This window comes from Cydia pomonella, chromosome 21 (assembly GCF_033807575.1).
Source record: "Cydia pomonella isolate Wapato2018A chromosome 21, ilCydPomo1, whole genome shotgun sequence".
Classification (NCBI taxonomy): Eukaryota; Metazoa; Arthropoda; class Insecta; order Lepidoptera; family Tortricidae; genus Cydia; species Cydia pomonella.
In genome coordinates this window covers 6,288,396-6,307,131 of record NC_084723.1, presented here as the reverse complement: position 1 = coordinate 6,307,131, position 18,736 = coordinate 6,288,396, and the positions used below count along the sequence as shown (strand labels likewise).

Genomic DNA, 18,736 nt, shown 5'->3' with positions numbered 1-18,736 from the left:
ATGCCCAACACTGGGCGCATATTATCGCTGAGGAAGAAGACAACTTCCACTATATCCTTCATATTATTGGCTTTAGGGGGGGCGCCTAGCGACATCTACCGTAAAACTATTAAACTTCTATAAACTGCTACCGCACTAAATAAATTTTGTAGTAATCAAACGACTGCAAACAATACCACAACATAATGCATAGAAATAAAAAAAGGAGAGGGAAAGTAGTGGTTTCTTTTTTATGAGGTCTGCAGGAGGGTTTAAAGAGCAAATAAAACACCCCTTTATTTTAAATGAGACACTGAAACATAGAACATATTAATAGTAAAATACCCCTTTATTTTAAATGAGACGTTGAATAATAAAACTATAATCTATATTATTATCTTCATAAAAAAAAATTGAACATTTTATTTTCTCAACGGATCCCACGGACAGAATTATGATACTCATAACACTTATTGGAAGCCCATTTACATTTATTTGTATAAATTAAGAAAAATGCTGTTTTCTAATTGGTTTTTTCTTGTTTTGGTGGCCTTGCACCAAAAATAGTGGATCCAACTCTGATTGTTGTTGCTCCTAATTCAATCTGAAATCAAATTATTAAGCATATGAAATAAATGCTACTGAATTAAACGAATTCAGAATACCGAATAATTGGCTATGAACTTATTAGATCAAATTTAATGTTGGCTGTGTGTGGTGTGAACTGTGAACCTTAAATGTTAAGGAAAAATAGAACACATACCGCATGTTCAAAATCTGTAGACATTCCCATAGACAACTCAACACTATTAATATCCAGGTTCAAATTCTTGCACACCTCTTCCCTGCATTTCGCAAGTGAAATAAAATCTGGGTTAGGACCTTGGGACACATCATAATCATACTGTCCTATAGTCATAAGTCCCACATATTCTAAGTTTGGGCAATTATTGATAACATACTGCGACAGGTTTGTTGCTTCTGATGGAGGCACTCCATTTTTAGCTGTAATAATTATGTATTAAATAAGTTACTCAATGTTCGATAGAAAATTTCAATATTTTCATATGGTGTTAACTGCAATAAATACAAAACAGACAATAAGTCAAATAAATGGTTAAAAAAAACAAGTCATCTGTGAACTACTTCACATGTGTTTAAAATGAATAAATGGCTTATTAGTGTGGTGTACAATTTGTTTTACAACAATCTTAAAGAAAATAATACCTATATGGAGGCATGAACACACTACTTTGGCTGTTTTGTGTATGTTAAATAAAAACCTTACCTTCTTCTCCACTTGTATTAATTTGCACCATGACTTTTAACTTCTCATCCCCTTTTCTGAATTTAAGCCACTGCTTGTTCAAATTATCAGCCAGTTTCTCAGAATGCACTGTTTGTACCATAAACAATCCTGGAGAACTAAGGAGTTTGTTAATTTTGTTGGTTTGCAAATGGCCTATGAAATGCCATTTAATATCCTTGCATGATTCTAGAATTAGAGGATCCACAGCCTTATCTGCTAACTCGTTTACATAATTCTCGCCAAAATGATGCTGGCCAGCCTCGTAAGCTTGGACTATTAGGGCCGCTGGCTTTATTTTTGACACAGCTACCAGTCTTGGTGCTATTTGAGGTAGATCCTGAAATATTTTAAATATTATTTATGACTTTAAAAGTTTGGTTAGGTTAGATTTGATTTTCATGTCTTATAGAATATTTCATAAAGTTTGAGACATAATACAGCCGTAAGAAATAAAGAAACTTACTTTGGCCCTTCTGGCAACTGCTGCCTGAATTTTAGTTAAAACATTTTGTAATCCGTACATTACGTCTACTTCTTGGTCTTCCGACGCAGACGCAGACATTCTTGTCTTGCTTCTGTCACTTATTTAATTGACTTTATTTATTTTCAGGGACAACCTACTTTCCTGTTATCAATTATCAACTTTGCTAACTTTGCTTATTGATCCGCAACAGCAGCTGTGAGCTGTCACTGTCAGGTTGCTTGCTGTCACAGTCAATGACGTCAATGTCAAACAACTCGTTCTCTGGTTTAACCAGGGTTTTAATTTTTAATCTTCGTTTATCATATTATTTTAAGTATATTTTTGACTTTACTTTATTTAATGCTGTTTTTAAAAACTGACCTCCTAGTTTTTTTTTTTTTCAACTTCATAACGCAATTTCTGAACGAATAAAGTTATTCAGGAAAAAAAAAAGGGCGGGAAACTTCGACCTGTGCGCGCGTCTTTTTTTACATTTAACAAATTTTAAATAATTTTTGTGTTAATAGTGGTCCACTCTGTGTAAATACTTTGTAAATATCATTAGTAGTTAGTTTATTATATTTTGTATATATACATTCATCACCTAGGTAAGTTATTTGTACATTTTTCACCGCCATGAGCGGTGACGACGATGATCCGCATGACCCAGGGGGAGGTTGTCCTCCGGTTTCCCATACAATCACGATCGACTACAATAATAAATCTGATAAAGAAATGATGGAATATCACAGCGTGGATACAGATAGCTCTATATCCTCTGTGGCTAGGAAACGAAGGACAGCATCAAGGAAGATATGTCGTCATTGCAATAAAAAAAAGCGACATAATAAAGATAAAAATAGGGATAGGGAATCTATCAAAGATGATTGCGATTGTCAGGTTTCCATAAACCATAATAATGATAGTAGACATTCTCACGCTCCACTTACAGCTCCTGCCCCTGCTCCTGCTCCGGCCCCGGCCCCGGCCCCAGCCGCGATTCCTGCTGATGTTATCACCTCACAGCCCACAGCTAGGAAACAATATATTAATTCAGATTGTTCACCATACATTGTACATGTACAGAAGCAACAAGAATCTCCCAGCGATGGCACTTCTATACATTCAGTTGCTTTTGGCAACTTTTTAAAACGCAATCATTTTAAAAACATTGTAAATGGCAGTGTTAAGCGTATAGGTCGCAATAGAGTCTCACTATCATTTTCAAAATATGAGGATGCCAACCAATTTCTGCAAGACAGTCGACTGAATGAGAATAGATATAAAGCATTCATTCCATCCTTTAATGTTATTAAAATGGGTGTAGTTAAAGGTGTTCCATCTGAAATGTCTTTGGATGAGGTGAAGGAAAACATCAGTGTTCCAGTAGGTTGTGGTGAAGTCTTAAAGTTGAGGAGGATTAATTATAAAGTCATGGTGGATGGTTCTCCAGTCTGGAAGCCATCACAAACAGTTGTTCTAACATTTGATGGCCAGGTTCTCCCAAAACGCATTTTTATGTGTTATAATGCTCTGCCAGTAGATTTATATGTATATCCAACCATCCAGTGCTTCAACTGTTGCCGGTTTGGTCACACACAGGCTCAATGCAGATCTAAACCCCGGTGTTACAAGTGTGGACAGAGTCATACTGGGTCCTCTTGCACTATTGAAGAGGATTGTGCTTCTTGTTGCCTATGCTCTGGCCTTCACTTTGCTACAAATAAGTCTCGCTGTCCGGAGTATGAAAGACAGAAAAATATAAAGCTTACTATGGCCACAAGTGCTATTTCATATACAGAAGCGATAAAATTGCATCCTCCTGTGACGAAACCTTATGCAGATGTGGTTATAACCACTCCAACATCTCTACCGACCCAGACAACTAGAAATAATAATAATACAGGCACAACTACTCATTCATATAAAAAACAGTCTTTCTGAAGCCTCGCAGCTTGCCAAAATCCCAAAAAGGTTTTGACACTGCCTCACATTACAATTTAGTTAAAGATTATAACATGCCATCTCCCTCCGGAAATGGTTGTGCCATTGTGCCACAATCTAACAATAAAACTACCAATGACCTCATATTAGAACTTATTCAACTATTAAGCATTAATCTTCATAAAAATCATTCAGAACCGTCCAACGCTGCACACATTACCAATCCTTCTCATGTTTCCTCCAATAATGGCCAACAATTCCAAAATCCTGCAATGGAATTGTCGCAGTATCAACAATAAAAAAAGTGATTTAATACATTTAATTAAGAAATATGATCCATTTGTTATTACCCTATCTGAAACATGGCTTCGGTCTGAGTCATGTTTCAGAATTCCTGGCTATGCATGCCTCCGTGAAGATAGGTCGGATGGGCACGGTGGTGTAGCCATACTTGTTAAAAAATCATTTCATTTCACTCATGTTCCATTAGCACATAATCATGATTTTTCCATAATTTCAGCACTTGTAGATAACATTTGCATAGTTTCAGTGTACATACCTCATCCCTCACTCACCATACTTAGTGAAGTAAGAAATATCATATCATCTCTTCCTACTCCATGTTTAATATTAGGAGATTTTAATTGCCATCACCCTGCTTGGGGGTGTTACAACTCAAGCAGTTTAGGAGAGGAAATAATAGACATAGCTGATTATTATAATTTATGCATATTGAATACTGGTGTTCCTACTCGTCGGTCTGCTCCCAATGAGAATCCTAGTGCCTTAGATTTATCCATTTGTAGCTCTTCCATTGCACACTCTTTACTGTGGGAGGTACTTCCACTCTCCTATGGTAGTGATCATTTTCCAATTGTCATATCTTTTCCTTTCAAAAATAAACCATTACTTAAAAGATCTCCACTGTTGGCATATAAACTTCAAAATGCAGATTGGGATAAGTTTCGCAAACATATGGATGAGAGGTTGGGAGAATTGCCCAATGTATCTCGGCAACATTTGTTCAAATCTTCTGATGCTTTTGCTAAATTTATAATTAATGTAGCTGATGAAGTATTTCCACGTAAGAAGCCCTCTAAATTTAACATTCCCAGTCCTCCATGGTGGGATTCCGAATGTTCAGAAGCTGTTAAAAAGAGAAAACAAATTGAGTTAATGTATAATAATAACATGAGCGAAGAGAACTTTAATTCCTTCTTAGTTACTTCAAAAGAAACAAAGCAGTTTTTGAAGAAGAAGAAAGTTGACAGTTGGAGGTCTTTTTGTGCATCCTTAAGCCCCAGTACTCACCCGTCAGAAGTTTGGAGGAAAGTTAGAATGTTTAGAGGAGCTTTTGTAGAAAATAGTGGCATCAAACTTGATCATGCAGTAGCTGAATTTTTTTTAGATAGACTAGCTCCTCCATTTGCCCCATTTCCCGTGTGTCTGGAACCGTCTCCCTCGTCTAATACTGATAACGATAACTTGCAGCGTTTTAACAGTCCGTTCTCATTGTTGGAACTAAAGAATGTGCTATCTTATGTGAAGGATTCTGCACCAGGATGCGACGGTATTCCATATTCCTTTTTGACCCATTCTAGTGACAATATTCTAGGTTACTTTCTTAATATTATCAACTCAATATTTTTGACATGCGACATTCCACCAAATTGGAAAATACAGTTAGTGTTACCCTTTCTCAAACCGAATAAACCCCGTAATGATCCAAACTCTTATCGTCCAATTGCGTTATCTTCTGTTTTAATTAAGATTTTAGAACATTTAGTTAAAAATAGGTTGGAGTGGTTTATTGAAAGTAAGAAATTATTACCTGATATTCAATATGGTTTTCGCAAAAGTAGAAGCACATTAGACTGTGTTAGTTTATTAGTTTCTGATATTCTTTTAGCCTTTTCAAAACGCGAATATGTAGTAGCTTGTTTTATAGATATCAATTCTGCCTACGATAATGTAAATATATCAATTCTTGTAAATAAATTGTTCCTCTTGGGAGTGCCTGAACGCTTATGCAATATTATTGCTGCTATGTTTTATGAACGGTCGATCAAGTTAGATTTAGATGATAAAGTATTATACAGGACAGTTTGGAAAGGACTACCACAGGGCTCTGTGTTAAGCCCCTTACTTTTTAATGTATATACATACGACCTTAGTTCTAATTTGCCAGATTATATATCTATTATACAATACGCCGATGACATAGTTCTTTACTCTAGAAATAGATCAGTACAGAAGGCCTGCGAGCATATAAATGCTAGTTTAAAGGAACTAAATGTATTTTTAAATAATAATGGGTTAGACCTTTCAGTTCCGAAAACCTCGGCGATTCTATTTTCTCCAAGAAAAAAAACTGTTCATGAAAATTTATCTTATGGTGGATCTGCAATCTCCTTTTGCGAAGAAGTTAAATACTTAGGAATTGTTTTAGACTACAATTTGTCCACCAAGGGTCATTCCAATTATGTTAAAGGTAGATGCGAACGCTCATTAAACATATTGAGATGCTTAGCTGGTGTATGGTGGGGTAGCCATCCTTTCTATTTGAAGCTTATTTATAATTCAGTTATAAGAAGCGTTGTTGATTACGGTTCTTTTCTTTTAACACCGGGTACAGAAGAAGCCTTTAAAGCATTCAATGTCATACAGAATAAGTCACTTAGGACAATCCTTGGTGCTATGCGAACCAGTCCTGCTAATGCTATGCAAGTGGAGTGTGTTGACCCACCTACGCATTTAAGACGTCAATTTTTATCTGACAGATTCATTTTTAGGACTATGCAATTTTCATCACATCCTCTGATCACAAAATTATTGACTCTTTATGATCACATACAGACATCTCCATATTGGCGTAATAGAACTCCTCCTTGTATAATTAATAGCTACCTTAAATTTAAGTCTCTGTCTTCTCCTACTGTCAGATATATTTCCCTTCCTATATACGAGAAAGACTTTGACTCTTTGACTATCTCTCCACAAGTTATTCTAGACTCCAATATTATTAAGCATATAATAAGTGCAAAACCTGTATTTAACAACTTAGTGGGCGAAAATTGGTCTGGTTGGCATCACATATACACAGATGCATCAAAACTTTCTACAAATAGTTGTGTTGGGGTTGGTGTATTTCATCACCAGTATAATGTTGTAGAAAAAATTAAACTCCCTCCAGAGTCTTCGGTATTTACTGGAGAACTATTTGGTATTTATAAAGCTGTTGAGTACGTTTGCATGTTTAATTTAAATAAATGTGTAATTTTTTCAGATTCTAAAAGTTGCCTCCAACTTATATTAAAGTCACCTTTTAAAATGGCATATAATTTCCCTTTGTTATATGATATCCGAGAACTCTTGTTAAAATGCGAAAAGAAAGGGCTTACTGTAAACTTTGTATGGGTGCCAAGTCATTGTGGAATTCCCGGAAATGAGAAGGCTGATCGTCTGGCCGTAGATGCTGTTGCTTCTGGTGATATATTTCCGTATAAAAACTATTGCCATGATCTTCTTTTGCTCCCCAAAAGATATCTCAGGCTAGCCTGGGAGTTCTTTTGGTTTTGGAGCAGCCTGGAATCAGGAAGTTATTACTTTAAGATTCAAAGCGACATCCCTATAAAGCCGTGGTTTTACAATAAAAACTTTAAAAGACGTGAAATATCATGTTTAACACGCATGAGATTGGGCCATACATCTGCTCCTTCTGATCTTGCTAGATTTCAATTTATAAATGACCCTAAATGTGACTGTGGTGCTGATGAGGCTGATATTAACCATATATTCTTTTCTTGTCCCTTATACGATCGCACTGTTTTTATGGAAACTTTACAATCTAAACATATTCCCTTTCCAATAGATATTCCTTCCTTGCTTATTAACCCCGATTTATATAACATCTTAGCTTGGTTCATCTTCCATTATAACATTAAAGTATAGTATTTTATAATATTAAGTATATTTATCACATTGTATTTTTTTTATTGAGCATACCTGACCTGACCACTTTTTCCAAATTCCGAATATCCTTTATTCCTTTCCGCGTTTATTTCCCACCCTTTTACTTGACGTTGGCTATGGGCAACACCGCCTTCAAGTCCATACATAGAAAAAAAAAAAAAAAAAAAAAAAAAGTTATTCAGTCAGAAAGACAGAAACGTCATTTCAACGATTGATTTTCTGAAGTTTGTTTGCGTTTTTCCGCGAAGATATACACAATTTTTCCACTAACTACAGTTCTAATTATGTGCAAATTATCTTTGGCAGATATTGAATAATGTAGAACAGCCATGAACGTGCTTGAAAGGGCTGAAAAGGCCTTGGAATACTTGAAATCCGTCGAAGGCTCTGCGAAGTGAGTTATAGAACATTTTCTTGCACTACGCATTTCCTGTATGGAAACTGACCGGTATTTGTATTATTTTAAGGACTCATGAGCTCCAGGCGGCAGCTGGAACGCTGGGCCGGTGTCTAGGTGCATTAGGAAGTCGACAAAACTGCGCTAGGCATTATGGAAATCTTCTGCACTCTGCCATACCGACATTATTGGCTCTGGCAAGCAACGATAGTGTGAGTAACGGTATTTTAAGCATGAAATTTAAATTATGTGTCTCATTACCATAATTACTTTGGTAATTTGTTAATTACTTCAAAAATGCCTGAGGGTGCTGATCTATTAGTCAAGAAGTGTTCTGTAGTTTCTATGGTCATATCTTATTTACAGGCGGAAATTCGACTGGTGGGTGATGAAGCCTTGAATAGAGCAGTGGTGGGGGGATTTGCATTCCACTCTCACAAAACGAATATTATTCTACAGAATCAAATTGATCACACCAAAAATGCCAGGTAAAATAAATCGATTGAAACATGAACATAAGCTCTTTTTACCTGATTAAAGTATATACCATCCAGTGGCATAGCATGCCTTGGTGGGGCCCCGTATAAAAATTTGTTTCGAGTCCCTTAGGAAGGGTAAAGATTTCTCACAAAAACGCATGTTGGGGGCCCCTGTGGCCCAAGGGCCCCATATAATTGATACGGCAGGTAGGGTGGTAGCTACGCCCCTGGTACAATCAGGTTAAAATTTGCGTGGACAATTTATGAACAATGATACACCACTACATATAAAATGAATCTGGCAATCACAACAAACATAAACTGTACCAAGCAAGCCCAAACATCATGGCTATTAAGATATACAATAAGCTCTCAGATAAATTAAAGAATGAAACATGTGTTCGAGAATTTATTGATGATACCGAAGAAAAATAACATACATAAATGTCATCAATCTGCCTCTATTCACAGCACTGTAATGCTCCTCCGTCCCTACGCAGAATGAATACCACTAATACATTATATTAATATTTTAGCTAAGTAAGACACGGATGAATTTAGGATTTTACCATTAGTCCATTATTATAACCTACACAATAAGAAACAACATGAATAAATTAAAATAATTATTATTAATAAATTAAACAAATCAATCCAATTAACCATTTATCAATATATTCTTGAAGTTGGTGTTTTATGTTCTTAGATTTACTGATAAGATTTTCTGTCCTTTATTTTAATTTTATTTTATTGTTACTAAGTAAAATGGTATTATTATGTTACCAAATAATCTAAAATAGAATAGAATAATATTATTGTGTGCCCTTACAGGGTGTCATGATCTGACTTTATATAAAGTAACACCTATTATGTATGTACAATACAGTATTTAATAAATTGAAATTGAAATGAATGATTTCATTCATAACTTGTCCATGCACTTTTGAACCTTATGGTACCTTAAGCTAAAAGGAGGGAAAATTATTTTAGCAGTCTATGTATGTAAAGGATTGGATAGTATTTTGTTGTGTGTTTCATTGTGTCAACACTACAAAGCCAATTTTTAGTAATGTTAATCATCAATTGTTAATGAACCTGTTGTATATATTATATCATAATTATACATGTGGGTAGTTGAGTAAAGTGCGGTAGGTACTGAATAAAAATAAATCAGTCTTGGTCTAGCTATCTTGGTGGTTTTACTTAGATCCCTAATCCCGAATACTACATGGTGTCAGGTGTAAATAACTCAGTGTATAAATCGTAAATCGGACGTTTTGGTTAATTAGTGATGACGGGGAAAGAAAATGCGGGGTCGAGTGCTCAGAATAGTGGCTATGCAAATTTACAACAGCCCCCGCCCTTATGCGACGGCGGTAATGGTAATATGGCGGACAATTGGCGTGATTGGAAAAAGGCATTCGATTGGTATTTGGTGGCTTCGGGGCGCGATAGGGCACCGGGAAAAGAAAAATGTGCGTTATTCTTACACATCATCGGTAAAAGTGGGCGTGAAATATATGAGGAATTGGACTTTGAAGAGGCCGAAAAGGACGATTTTGATGTGTTGTGCGGAAAGTTTGAATCGAGGTGTGACCCAACAAAAAACATTAACTTTGAGAGACATCTGTTTTTTGAGTGTTCTCAGGGAAGTGATAAGTTTGACAAGTACTATGCGGCATTGAAAGTGAAAAGTAAATCGTGCAAATTTGGGGATCTAAGGGATAGCTTAATATTGACTCAAATGATAAGAGGAATAAAAGACGGTCAGCTGAGAGAGAGGATGCTCAGAAAGTCGGATTTGGAGTTACAAGAAGCTGCAGCATGGTGCAGGGCGGCCGAGGTGGCGAGCGAGCAGGCCGGAGCCGTGCGCGCCGGCGAGCCGCCTGCGCCGAGCGCCGCCGTCGAACCCGTCGTGGCGCGGCCGCGGGCCGCCGCGCGCCCGCGCCCGCCACCATCACCGGCCGCCCGGGGCGTCGCGACGCCCGCTGCCGGCCGGAGCTTGCGGCGATGTTGGAATTGTAGCTACACGCATGACAACAACAAATGTCCAGCTGTGCAAGTTATATGCTTTAAGTGTAATCGGAGAGGACATTTTGCGAGATGTCGTCGGTCTTCAGGATTTGTAAATCATGCGCTGCGTGAGTTATCGTGTCAATCGGCAGAGGAAGTGAGCGAAGAGGAGGAATTTATGATAAGAGGAATTGAAATCGGAACCGTTGACAGTAAGGACTGGTACGAGTGGATAGTGGTAAACGGAGCACGGGTGCAATTTAAATTGGACAGCGGTGCGGACGTGACAGTTATCTCGATAAATAATTATGTGGCTGCCGGATTTGATCAACAATCATTATGTAAGACGAGTTCAATATTGAAAGAGGTTAGTAAGCATATTTTACCCGTTATAGGTTGTTTTGAAGCGTATTTAAGTTTTAATGATGTCACAATTAGACAAAAAATATATGTGCTAAACGCTGCTTGTGACAATTTGTTATCGCGAGATGCTTGCGTACAATTAAGGTTGATACAGCGTGTTTATGAAATTAAAGAAAATTGCATTAGTAAGATGATTGCGTCGCATAAGCACATTTTTGAGGGAATTGGGCAGTTACCGGGGTTACATAAGTTAACAATTGATGAAACGGTCCCGCCTGTTGTTAGAGGGTCTCGAAAAATACCAATTAAATTACGGCCAAAATTACAGGAGGAGTTGCAAAGGCTTCAGCAGTTAAATATAATAGTGCCGGTTAGTGAGCCTACTGACTGGGTCTCCAATATTGTGATAGTAGAAAAAGCGGATGGAAATATTCGATTATGTTTGGATCCTCAGCATTTAAATAAAGCAATAAAGCGAAGCCATTTCCAACTCCCCACTCTTGATGAAATAACGGCTAATATCTCGGGTGCCATGTATTTTTCAGTGTTAGATGCGAGTAAAGGGTTTTATATGTGTGTTTTAGATGAACCTAGCTCAAAACTTTGCACATTCGCAACCCCTTTTGGGCGTTTTCGCTTCCTCCGGTTACCGTTCGGGGTCAGTTGCGCGTCAGAAGTATTTCACAGTATAATGTACAAATTATTTGCGAGACAGGGCGTGGAGGTGTTTATTGACGATATATTAGTTTACGGAAGGACGCGAGATGAACACGATCAGAGGTTAGGGGAGGTAATGCGTGTAGCGGCTGAGTTTGGGGTTAAGTTTAATAAGAACAAGTGTGTGTTTGCACAAGAAACTGTAAAATTTTTGGGTCACATACTTGATAGAAATGGAATTCGTATTGATCCAGATAGGGTGAAGTGCATCGAGAATATGCCTATTCCGGAAGACAAAAAAGGTCTAGAACGGTTTATAGGGATGACTAATTATGTGTCTCGTTTTATTCATAATTATGCAGATAAGGTGGAGCCGTTAAGGGAGTTATTAAAAAAAGATGTAACTTTCGATTGGCATGAGGTGCACACTAGAGCATTCAATGATCTTAAGCAGCAGTTAGCACAGGCGCCTACACTTAGGTACTACTCGCCCAACGAGCCGGTGACGGTGTCGGTGGACTCGAGCTCGCGCGGGCTGGGCGCCGTGCTGCTGCAGGGCGGGCGGCCCGTGGCCTACGCTGCGCGCACGCTCACTCCCACCGAGTCAAGATGGGCTCAGATAGAAAAGGAGCTCCTCGCCATCCTGTTTGGCTGCGGTAAGTTTCACCAATTTATTTATGGGCACTCTCAGGTAACGGTGGAAACGGATCATAAGCCATTGGAGGCTATTTTCAAAAAGCCTCTGAACGAGACACCGATAAGACTACAACGTATGTTATTAAAATTGCAAATATATGCATTAAATATTTGCTATGTACCAGGGCGACTGATGTACGTGGCTGACACGTTGTCAAGGGCGACCACGGATTTAGGCGGTAGGCGTGATCAGCGAGTACAAGAGGAGGTAAATTTACACATAAATACTCTGGTGAGTAATCTACCATTTAGTAGCAATAAAATGCAGGTGATACGAGAGGCAACGAGGATTGACCAAAGTTTATGCGAGGTAATGGAGTATTACAGAAAGGGATGGCCGCATACTAAGAGCATCGTAACTGAAAAAGCTAAGTCTTACTGGGAAGTCAGAGATGAGATCCATGTCGTGGAGGACGTAGTATTTCGGAACGACTTGGTAATTATCCCTAGTAGTTTACGGGCCGAAATGATCAAAAAGGTGCATGAAGGTCATCTCGGGATCGAGAAGTGCAAGAGACGAGCGCGCGATGTGATGTGGTGGCCGGGCATGGCGGCCGCCGTGGAGCGCGCGGTGCGCGAGTGCGAGACGTGCGCCCAGCGGCGCGCCTCGCTGCCACGCGAGCCTCTCGCGCCGCACGCCCAGCCTGATAGGCCTTGGCAGGTGCTCGCTGCTGATATTTTTCAGGTAAAGAACAAACATTATTTGCTCGTGGTCGACTATTATTCCAAGTACGTAGAGGTGGCTACTATAGTGGATCTGAGAAGCGCGACAGTGATAGGTATCTTAAAGCCCATGTTTGCGCGTCACGGGATACCGCAAAGATTGGTATCAGATAACGGTTGTCAATTTGTGTCGCAGGAGTTTAGAGAGTTCGCTAGGGATTGGGATTTCGAACAGGTTACTAGTTCACCGCATTATTCTCGTTCGAATGGTCTTGCGGAGCGTAATGTGCAAACGGTCAAAAATTTGATTATTAAATCACTAGAAACTAAAACTGATTTTTACGTGGCACTGTTGAATTTTCGCAACACCCCAATATCGGGAGAAAAATACTCACCTGCTCAGTTATTGTTTGGTAGGAGATTAAATACAAAGTTACCGGTGAAAAGTAGCCTATTGACCCCTAAAACTCCGGCGAGAAAAGAGATAGCAATCAGTCGCGATATTAAGAATGACAAAACGAGGCAATATTACAATAGAGGAACTAGGGCATTAAAACCATTAAAAAATAATGAGCAGGTGCGTATTCGAGACCCGACCGAGATAAACGGCAGAGGGCGCTGGGTGCGTGCGCAGGTGGAGCGCGCCGCCGCTGAGCCGCGCTCCTACTGGGTGCGCACGCCGGACGGCCGCCGATACCGCCGCAACAGGCAGCAGATTATACCGGCGGCGCCGGCGCCGCCTACTGACAATACTGACAATAATAGCAGTTCACGGATAAATATACCAAAAAACTATGATGACTTGGAGGAGTGTGGCGGAGGTCATATTCCGGAACCAGAGAGTTCCCGTGGACCCCAGCCCCAGATCACAGATCAAGGTTCCACTTTCCGATACACTCGTTCAGGCCGGCGAGTACGCACGCCGGATAGGTTTTAGTTATGCTCCTTAATTAGGTATAAGTTGCCGATTAATGGTGAATTTTGCAATAATAATAATTAAAAAAAAAAAACAACAATTTAAGTATGTAATTACAAAATACATTTAACTTACTTATACAATTCAAAATGTAATACATTGTTTCTTGCTTTAGGTAATGATAATATCCTTACATACATACCTAACTGGTAATTAATGTCCTTAGAAAGAGGAAACAATCTCAGTTGCATTGTATTCATATAAACCATTACAAGTTAGTAATAAGCTTATAGTGAACCTTAGTACAATGTAATAGGGTTTACAATGGAACAGTGTAAATATCGCAGCATGTTAATGTTAATTAATAATGTTTTTTTTGTTAGCCTCAACAAAATAAAAGAACAATATGTAAAAGTTTATAGCAAACAAAAGTAGTGACTTGTTGCTGTAGCGATAGTTAAGTGAATATTTAAACTTATATATATAGGTTATACTATTAACTTAGATACCGTTATGCATTTAATGAGATAAGGTTTTTGATAAATTTGTCTGCTTAAGTTAAGAGTGTTTTAAGCTTGATACCGATTATGCAAATATGCATGTTTATTTATAAGGGGGAAGATGTTGTATATATTATATCATAATTATACATGTGGGTAGTTGAGTAAAGTGCGGTAGGTACTGAATAAAAATAAATCAGTCTTGGTCTAGCTATCTTGGTGGTTTTACTTAGATCCCTAATCCCGAATACTACATTTCATTTAATAACTTGTGTGACATAGACTATTTATTATTAAGTTGGCTATAGCTTTTCAAACATTTTATCTGTGTTAATAAATATGATGTTGTGATGTTTAACATTTTTTTTAATTATTATTAATTGATAATTCTTTTGGATGAATTCTGTTGAAATTATTGTTATAAATTCTTAGCTGTATCTTATGAAACTTAATCAGATGGATCCGAGCAGCTCTCACAAGAATCCTACTCGGAGAAAGCTGGCTGCGACCCGGTGTGGGCAAGATCAGGATGCAGGCCCAGCTCCTGTTCCCAAAACTCAGTCAGATTGTACGGACTACAAGCGAAATACAGCTTACACTGGAGGCTTTAGAGAGCAATTTGGATCGGATATTATCTGCACTGGTTGTTTATACTACAGATGAGGAAATTGCTGGTAGGTAGCTTAGTAGTATTTATTCTTATCATCCCCTTTTACTCATGTTTGATATCAATTATTGTAAAAAACTTGAAAATATCTTGCTTGAAATATGTTTCTGAACTGGAATGAAATATAGACATTAAGTAAGTAAGTACATATTTTTATTGTGCACCATACAGTCAAAAATACACAGAAAATTAAGTACAGTTAAATGCTAGGTGACAACGAGTGGTCTTACACATATTATTATGTTATGAAACATTGTCATCATTCGTTTGTATTACTGAAATTAACAAACAAAATTACAATACTTAGCTAAAAGTTGCAGTTTTGCAAAACTATGCATACCCTTTTCTTTATCATGCACATTGATCGATGACTATGGCTTTTACTATTAGACTAGACTAGCTGTCAGCGTTCAAAAGTCTCCCGGCATATCATCGCTTTTCAACAGCACAAGTGAGAAGGGAAGAGTAAACTGTATTTCACCCAAATTCGATTGCATGCGAATGAGATGGATATGGATATTCTGTATGTTAGTTAGAGCTGTCCTTTTATGTCCTGTTTTGTAGTGTAGTATTTTCATCTTATTACTCTCGCCACCTTTCCTGAAGACAAGAGAACGGCAATAGAAAATTCTAATTTGATGCATTATTATTCTCTTTTTCAGAACTATGCTCCGCCCTGCTCACTCACGCGGAGAGCGCGGAAGCGGGCATAAGACGGCCAGCAGCCGCGTGTGTCGCATTGTTGTGCTCGCACAAGGAGTCAGTGCTGGCTGAGGTGTGCTCTGCTGTGTTCAGTAAGTACTGTTTGACAGTAAACCTAATTGCAACCATATAAGGTCCACATATCGATAGAACTATGCTCCGCCCTCCTCACTCACGCGGAGAGCACGGAAGTGGGCGTACGATGGCCAGCAGTCGCTTGTGTCGCACTGTTGTGCTCACACAAGGAGTCAGTGCTCGCTGAGGTGTGCTCTGCTGTGTTCACTAAAAGGCTAAACTCTGAAGTTGTGAACTCTTGTAGTGTGAATCAATTTAAAAACAATCTTGACAAACGATCTAAATAGTGAAATCGTGCTAAGTGAACTCTGATTTAGACGTACCAGCATCAGCTGCCTGTCTAAAACTAAATAATAATAACAACTAATGATGGTAAGAGAGATTAATCTGCCATCCAACCAATTAGGTAAAATATCTTGTCGAGAGCACATAGGCACTAGTACGTAGTTTCCAGCTCTGAAGTAGGTGTACTTTGCTCATTTATACTCTATCATGTTATATGGCACACTTATCTGGGGTAACTTTTATTGTCTTTACCCATCATGAAACAATATTGTTCTGGTTATTTGAGAAGCGTACGCGGACACTTTAATTAGATGTAAGGTGTACACCGAGCGGATGCTGCTCTTGCCCGTGTCATGGCACGCACGCAGATGCAACACTCGCTAGGGTGTAAGGAATGCTGAGAGTTGATGGAATCTAAAATAAACTAGATTATTGGGTGAAGGCTATGGACTAAATACTGGACTATAGGATAAAACATCCGGACGCCTGCCTATTAAAACGGCATGCCCCCACATGTTGGACCCCCACAAGAAGCGACATCTAGGATGGCTCCATGGCAACACCAGTGTGAGGGCTGAGGGTAGAGAGGTGTCACTGGACTTTTAACATATAACCAACTCTTTACTTACGTTTCCACATTTATTATTGTCTTGTGTGGGACTTAGTCAATTTGTGTAATAATGTCCTATAATATTTATTTATTTATTTATTTATTATTCTATGTCTTTATCCATCACGGAATAATAGTGTGCCGTACGCTGATTATAATAAGGTGTATTTTCCAACAGAGGGACTGTGACATTATTCATTTGTGTTCCTAAATGTGATGAATGGCTAATACATTACTTAGGGTGTTTTACAACAGAGAAACTATGGAAGGTAGAGGCAAGGAACGACATCTCCATATACCAAAAAGTGTCCGACAAAAAAGCATAAATAGGTGGTGCTACAATACCAAGACTACTTGAGAAAAAAATCTTATCATAGACAGCGCACTTCCTAACGCCTAGGTTCTTAGCTACCCTAGCGCTACTCTGGAGAGATTTAGAACTATTATTTATAGCTGACAGCTGGACTCTTTTGCAACAATTCTGCCTAGGGAGTTTCTGTTCCTTGCCACCTATGGGCCACCACAAACGACATGGCACTAATTTTAGCAGTATTATATCTATTTGAACTATTATTTTGTGTCATACAGCAATTAAATTAAGGTGCATTTTCCAACAGAGAAGCTGTGGCCAACGACGAACGACAACACAGTGATTTTGGCGTGGTTCTGCGTCATTAAGGCGCTATTTCAGACAAATGAAGTGTCCAAATTCGCGGACAACGACGTGTTTACGGTGCAGGATTATTTGCAGGTACTTTAATTATCATTGTTATTTAGTAAAAACTTTGAAAACTGGTGGATTTACGTTTCCATTTGTTTTTTTGTTTGTGGCACACATACCTTTAACCATATGTTTAAATTATCGTTTTAAATAAAGCCCGACCAGAAATATATTATCGTTATCCAGAGGGCGTTGTTATTCTCATGTATAGGGTGACAGTTCAGTTTAGTATGAAAAATTTAGTTCCATTGAAATTCCGCAATATCATATATTACTGGTCAGGCTTTAAATAAAACATGAATAGTCTGATTTTGTGTGTTTAATTAACTATAGTTTTAATTCTGTCATATTAAATAATAATAATAATAATGGGTACAGTCAGCAAAGCAATTAGCGTGGCACTGCTCACTGCATATAAATGTGTTCGCAGGGGTGCTAAGCTAATAGTTTTGCTTACTGTATATAGTTTAAAACGTTAGCTTATATATGTACCTACACAAGCCTAAATAATGAATGAAGGAAGAAGGCGAGTTTAAAGTAAATACAAATTGTTATGTAGAAACAGGCCTAAAAACCGGACTAGTGCGAGTCGGACTCGCCCACCGAGGGTTCCATACTTTTTAGTTTGCTGTTATAGCGGAAACAGAAATTTCATCATCCGTGAAAATTTCAACTGTCTGTCTGTCTATCATGGTTCATGAGATACAGCTTGGTGACAGACGGACAGACGGACGGACAGCGGAGTCTTAGTAATAGGGTCCCGTTTTACCCTTTGGGTACGGAACCCTAAAAATATGTTTGTTTCAGCTTTACTACCTATGTATACACTATATAGAGCGAACCACAACTGAGCACAACATCCAAAACGCAGTTCTCGAATGCCTTAGCACCCTCCTGTCGCAAGCGAGAGGGGAATACAGAAAAGCCTTGTTGGAGAGACATCCGAGGAAAGTGTCCTTGGACCACAGGGAGGAGAAACGACATAGGAGGAATATTAGTGAGTTTAAAAATATATATTTTACATTGCATATGGTGCTATTTTACCGCCCTAATGCGGTAACTAGCACTATATGTGCGTATGCCGAAAATTTCAAGGGCCACATGTACTGCAAAATATTGTACAATACACGTGAGAAAAGGTAAGTCTATCCCTGTCTGTCATCACGAATAGTTTCAAATTATTTTGCACCGTGACTTCGACTCAACCATCAATGAATTTTGCTTGAAATCGATATTTTGTTGCTTAGTACATATTGTTGTTTGCCGTTGAAAAAGTATATTTTATTGATCTAAGGTGACAGTTACTAACACTCTTTTATAATATC

The 18,736-nt window shown here is 38.4% G+C and overlaps 2 protein-coding genes across 2 annotated transcripts in view; one reads left to right on the top strand and one right to left on the bottom strand.

Annotated features, from left to right (window-relative positions):
• Positions 1-263: 263 nt before the first annotated feature.
• Positions 264-2,014, bottom strand: LOC133529466 (pyridoxal phosphate homeostasis protein). Its single transcript, XM_061867182.1, has 4 exons — positions 1,752-2,014; positions 1,268-1,625; positions 743-984; positions 264-583 (listed from the first exon to the last, which is right to left on the bottom strand). The coding sequence occupies exons 1-4, from the start codon at positions 1,848-1,850 to the stop codon at positions 503-505; spliced, it is 780 nt and encodes a 259-aa protein (XP_061723166.1). The 5' UTR covers positions 1,851-2,014; the 3' UTR covers positions 264-502.
• A 5,860-nt stretch (positions 2,015-7,874) lies between these two features.
• The window catches only part of LOC133529468 (huntingtin-like), a gene marked incomplete in the record, with an annotated part of 63,021 nt that continues 52,159 nt past the window's right edge, over positions 7,875-18,736 (top strand). Inside the window, 7 exon segments of the mRNA XM_061867184.1 lie at positions 7,875-8,061; positions 8,135-8,276; positions 8,431-8,552; positions 14,808-15,025; positions 15,681-15,812; positions 17,308-17,441; positions 18,219-18,408. Of these exon segments, the coding sequence (XP_061723168.1) occupies positions 7,997-8,061; positions 8,135-8,276; positions 8,431-8,552; positions 14,808-15,025; positions 15,681-15,812; positions 17,308-17,441; positions 18,219-18,408 (1,003 nt within the window).

What these genes read in the sequence shown, in the direction of transcription:
- LOC133529466 (XM_061867182.1), bottom strand. Translation starts at nt 1,850, where the DNA reads ATGTCTGCGTCTGCGTCGGAAGACCAAGAAGTAGACGTAATGTACGGA. An exon ending in CAGTTGCCAGAAGGGCCAAA is followed by an intron (nt 1,626 to 1,751) that starts GTAAGTTTCTTT and finishes AAAATATTTCAG; the next exon opens with GATCTACCTCAAATAGCACC. An exon ending in CTACAGATTTTGAACATGCG is followed by an intron (nt 584 to 742) that starts GTATGTGTTCTA and finishes ATTTGATTTCAG; the next exon opens with ATTGAATTAGGAGCAACAAC.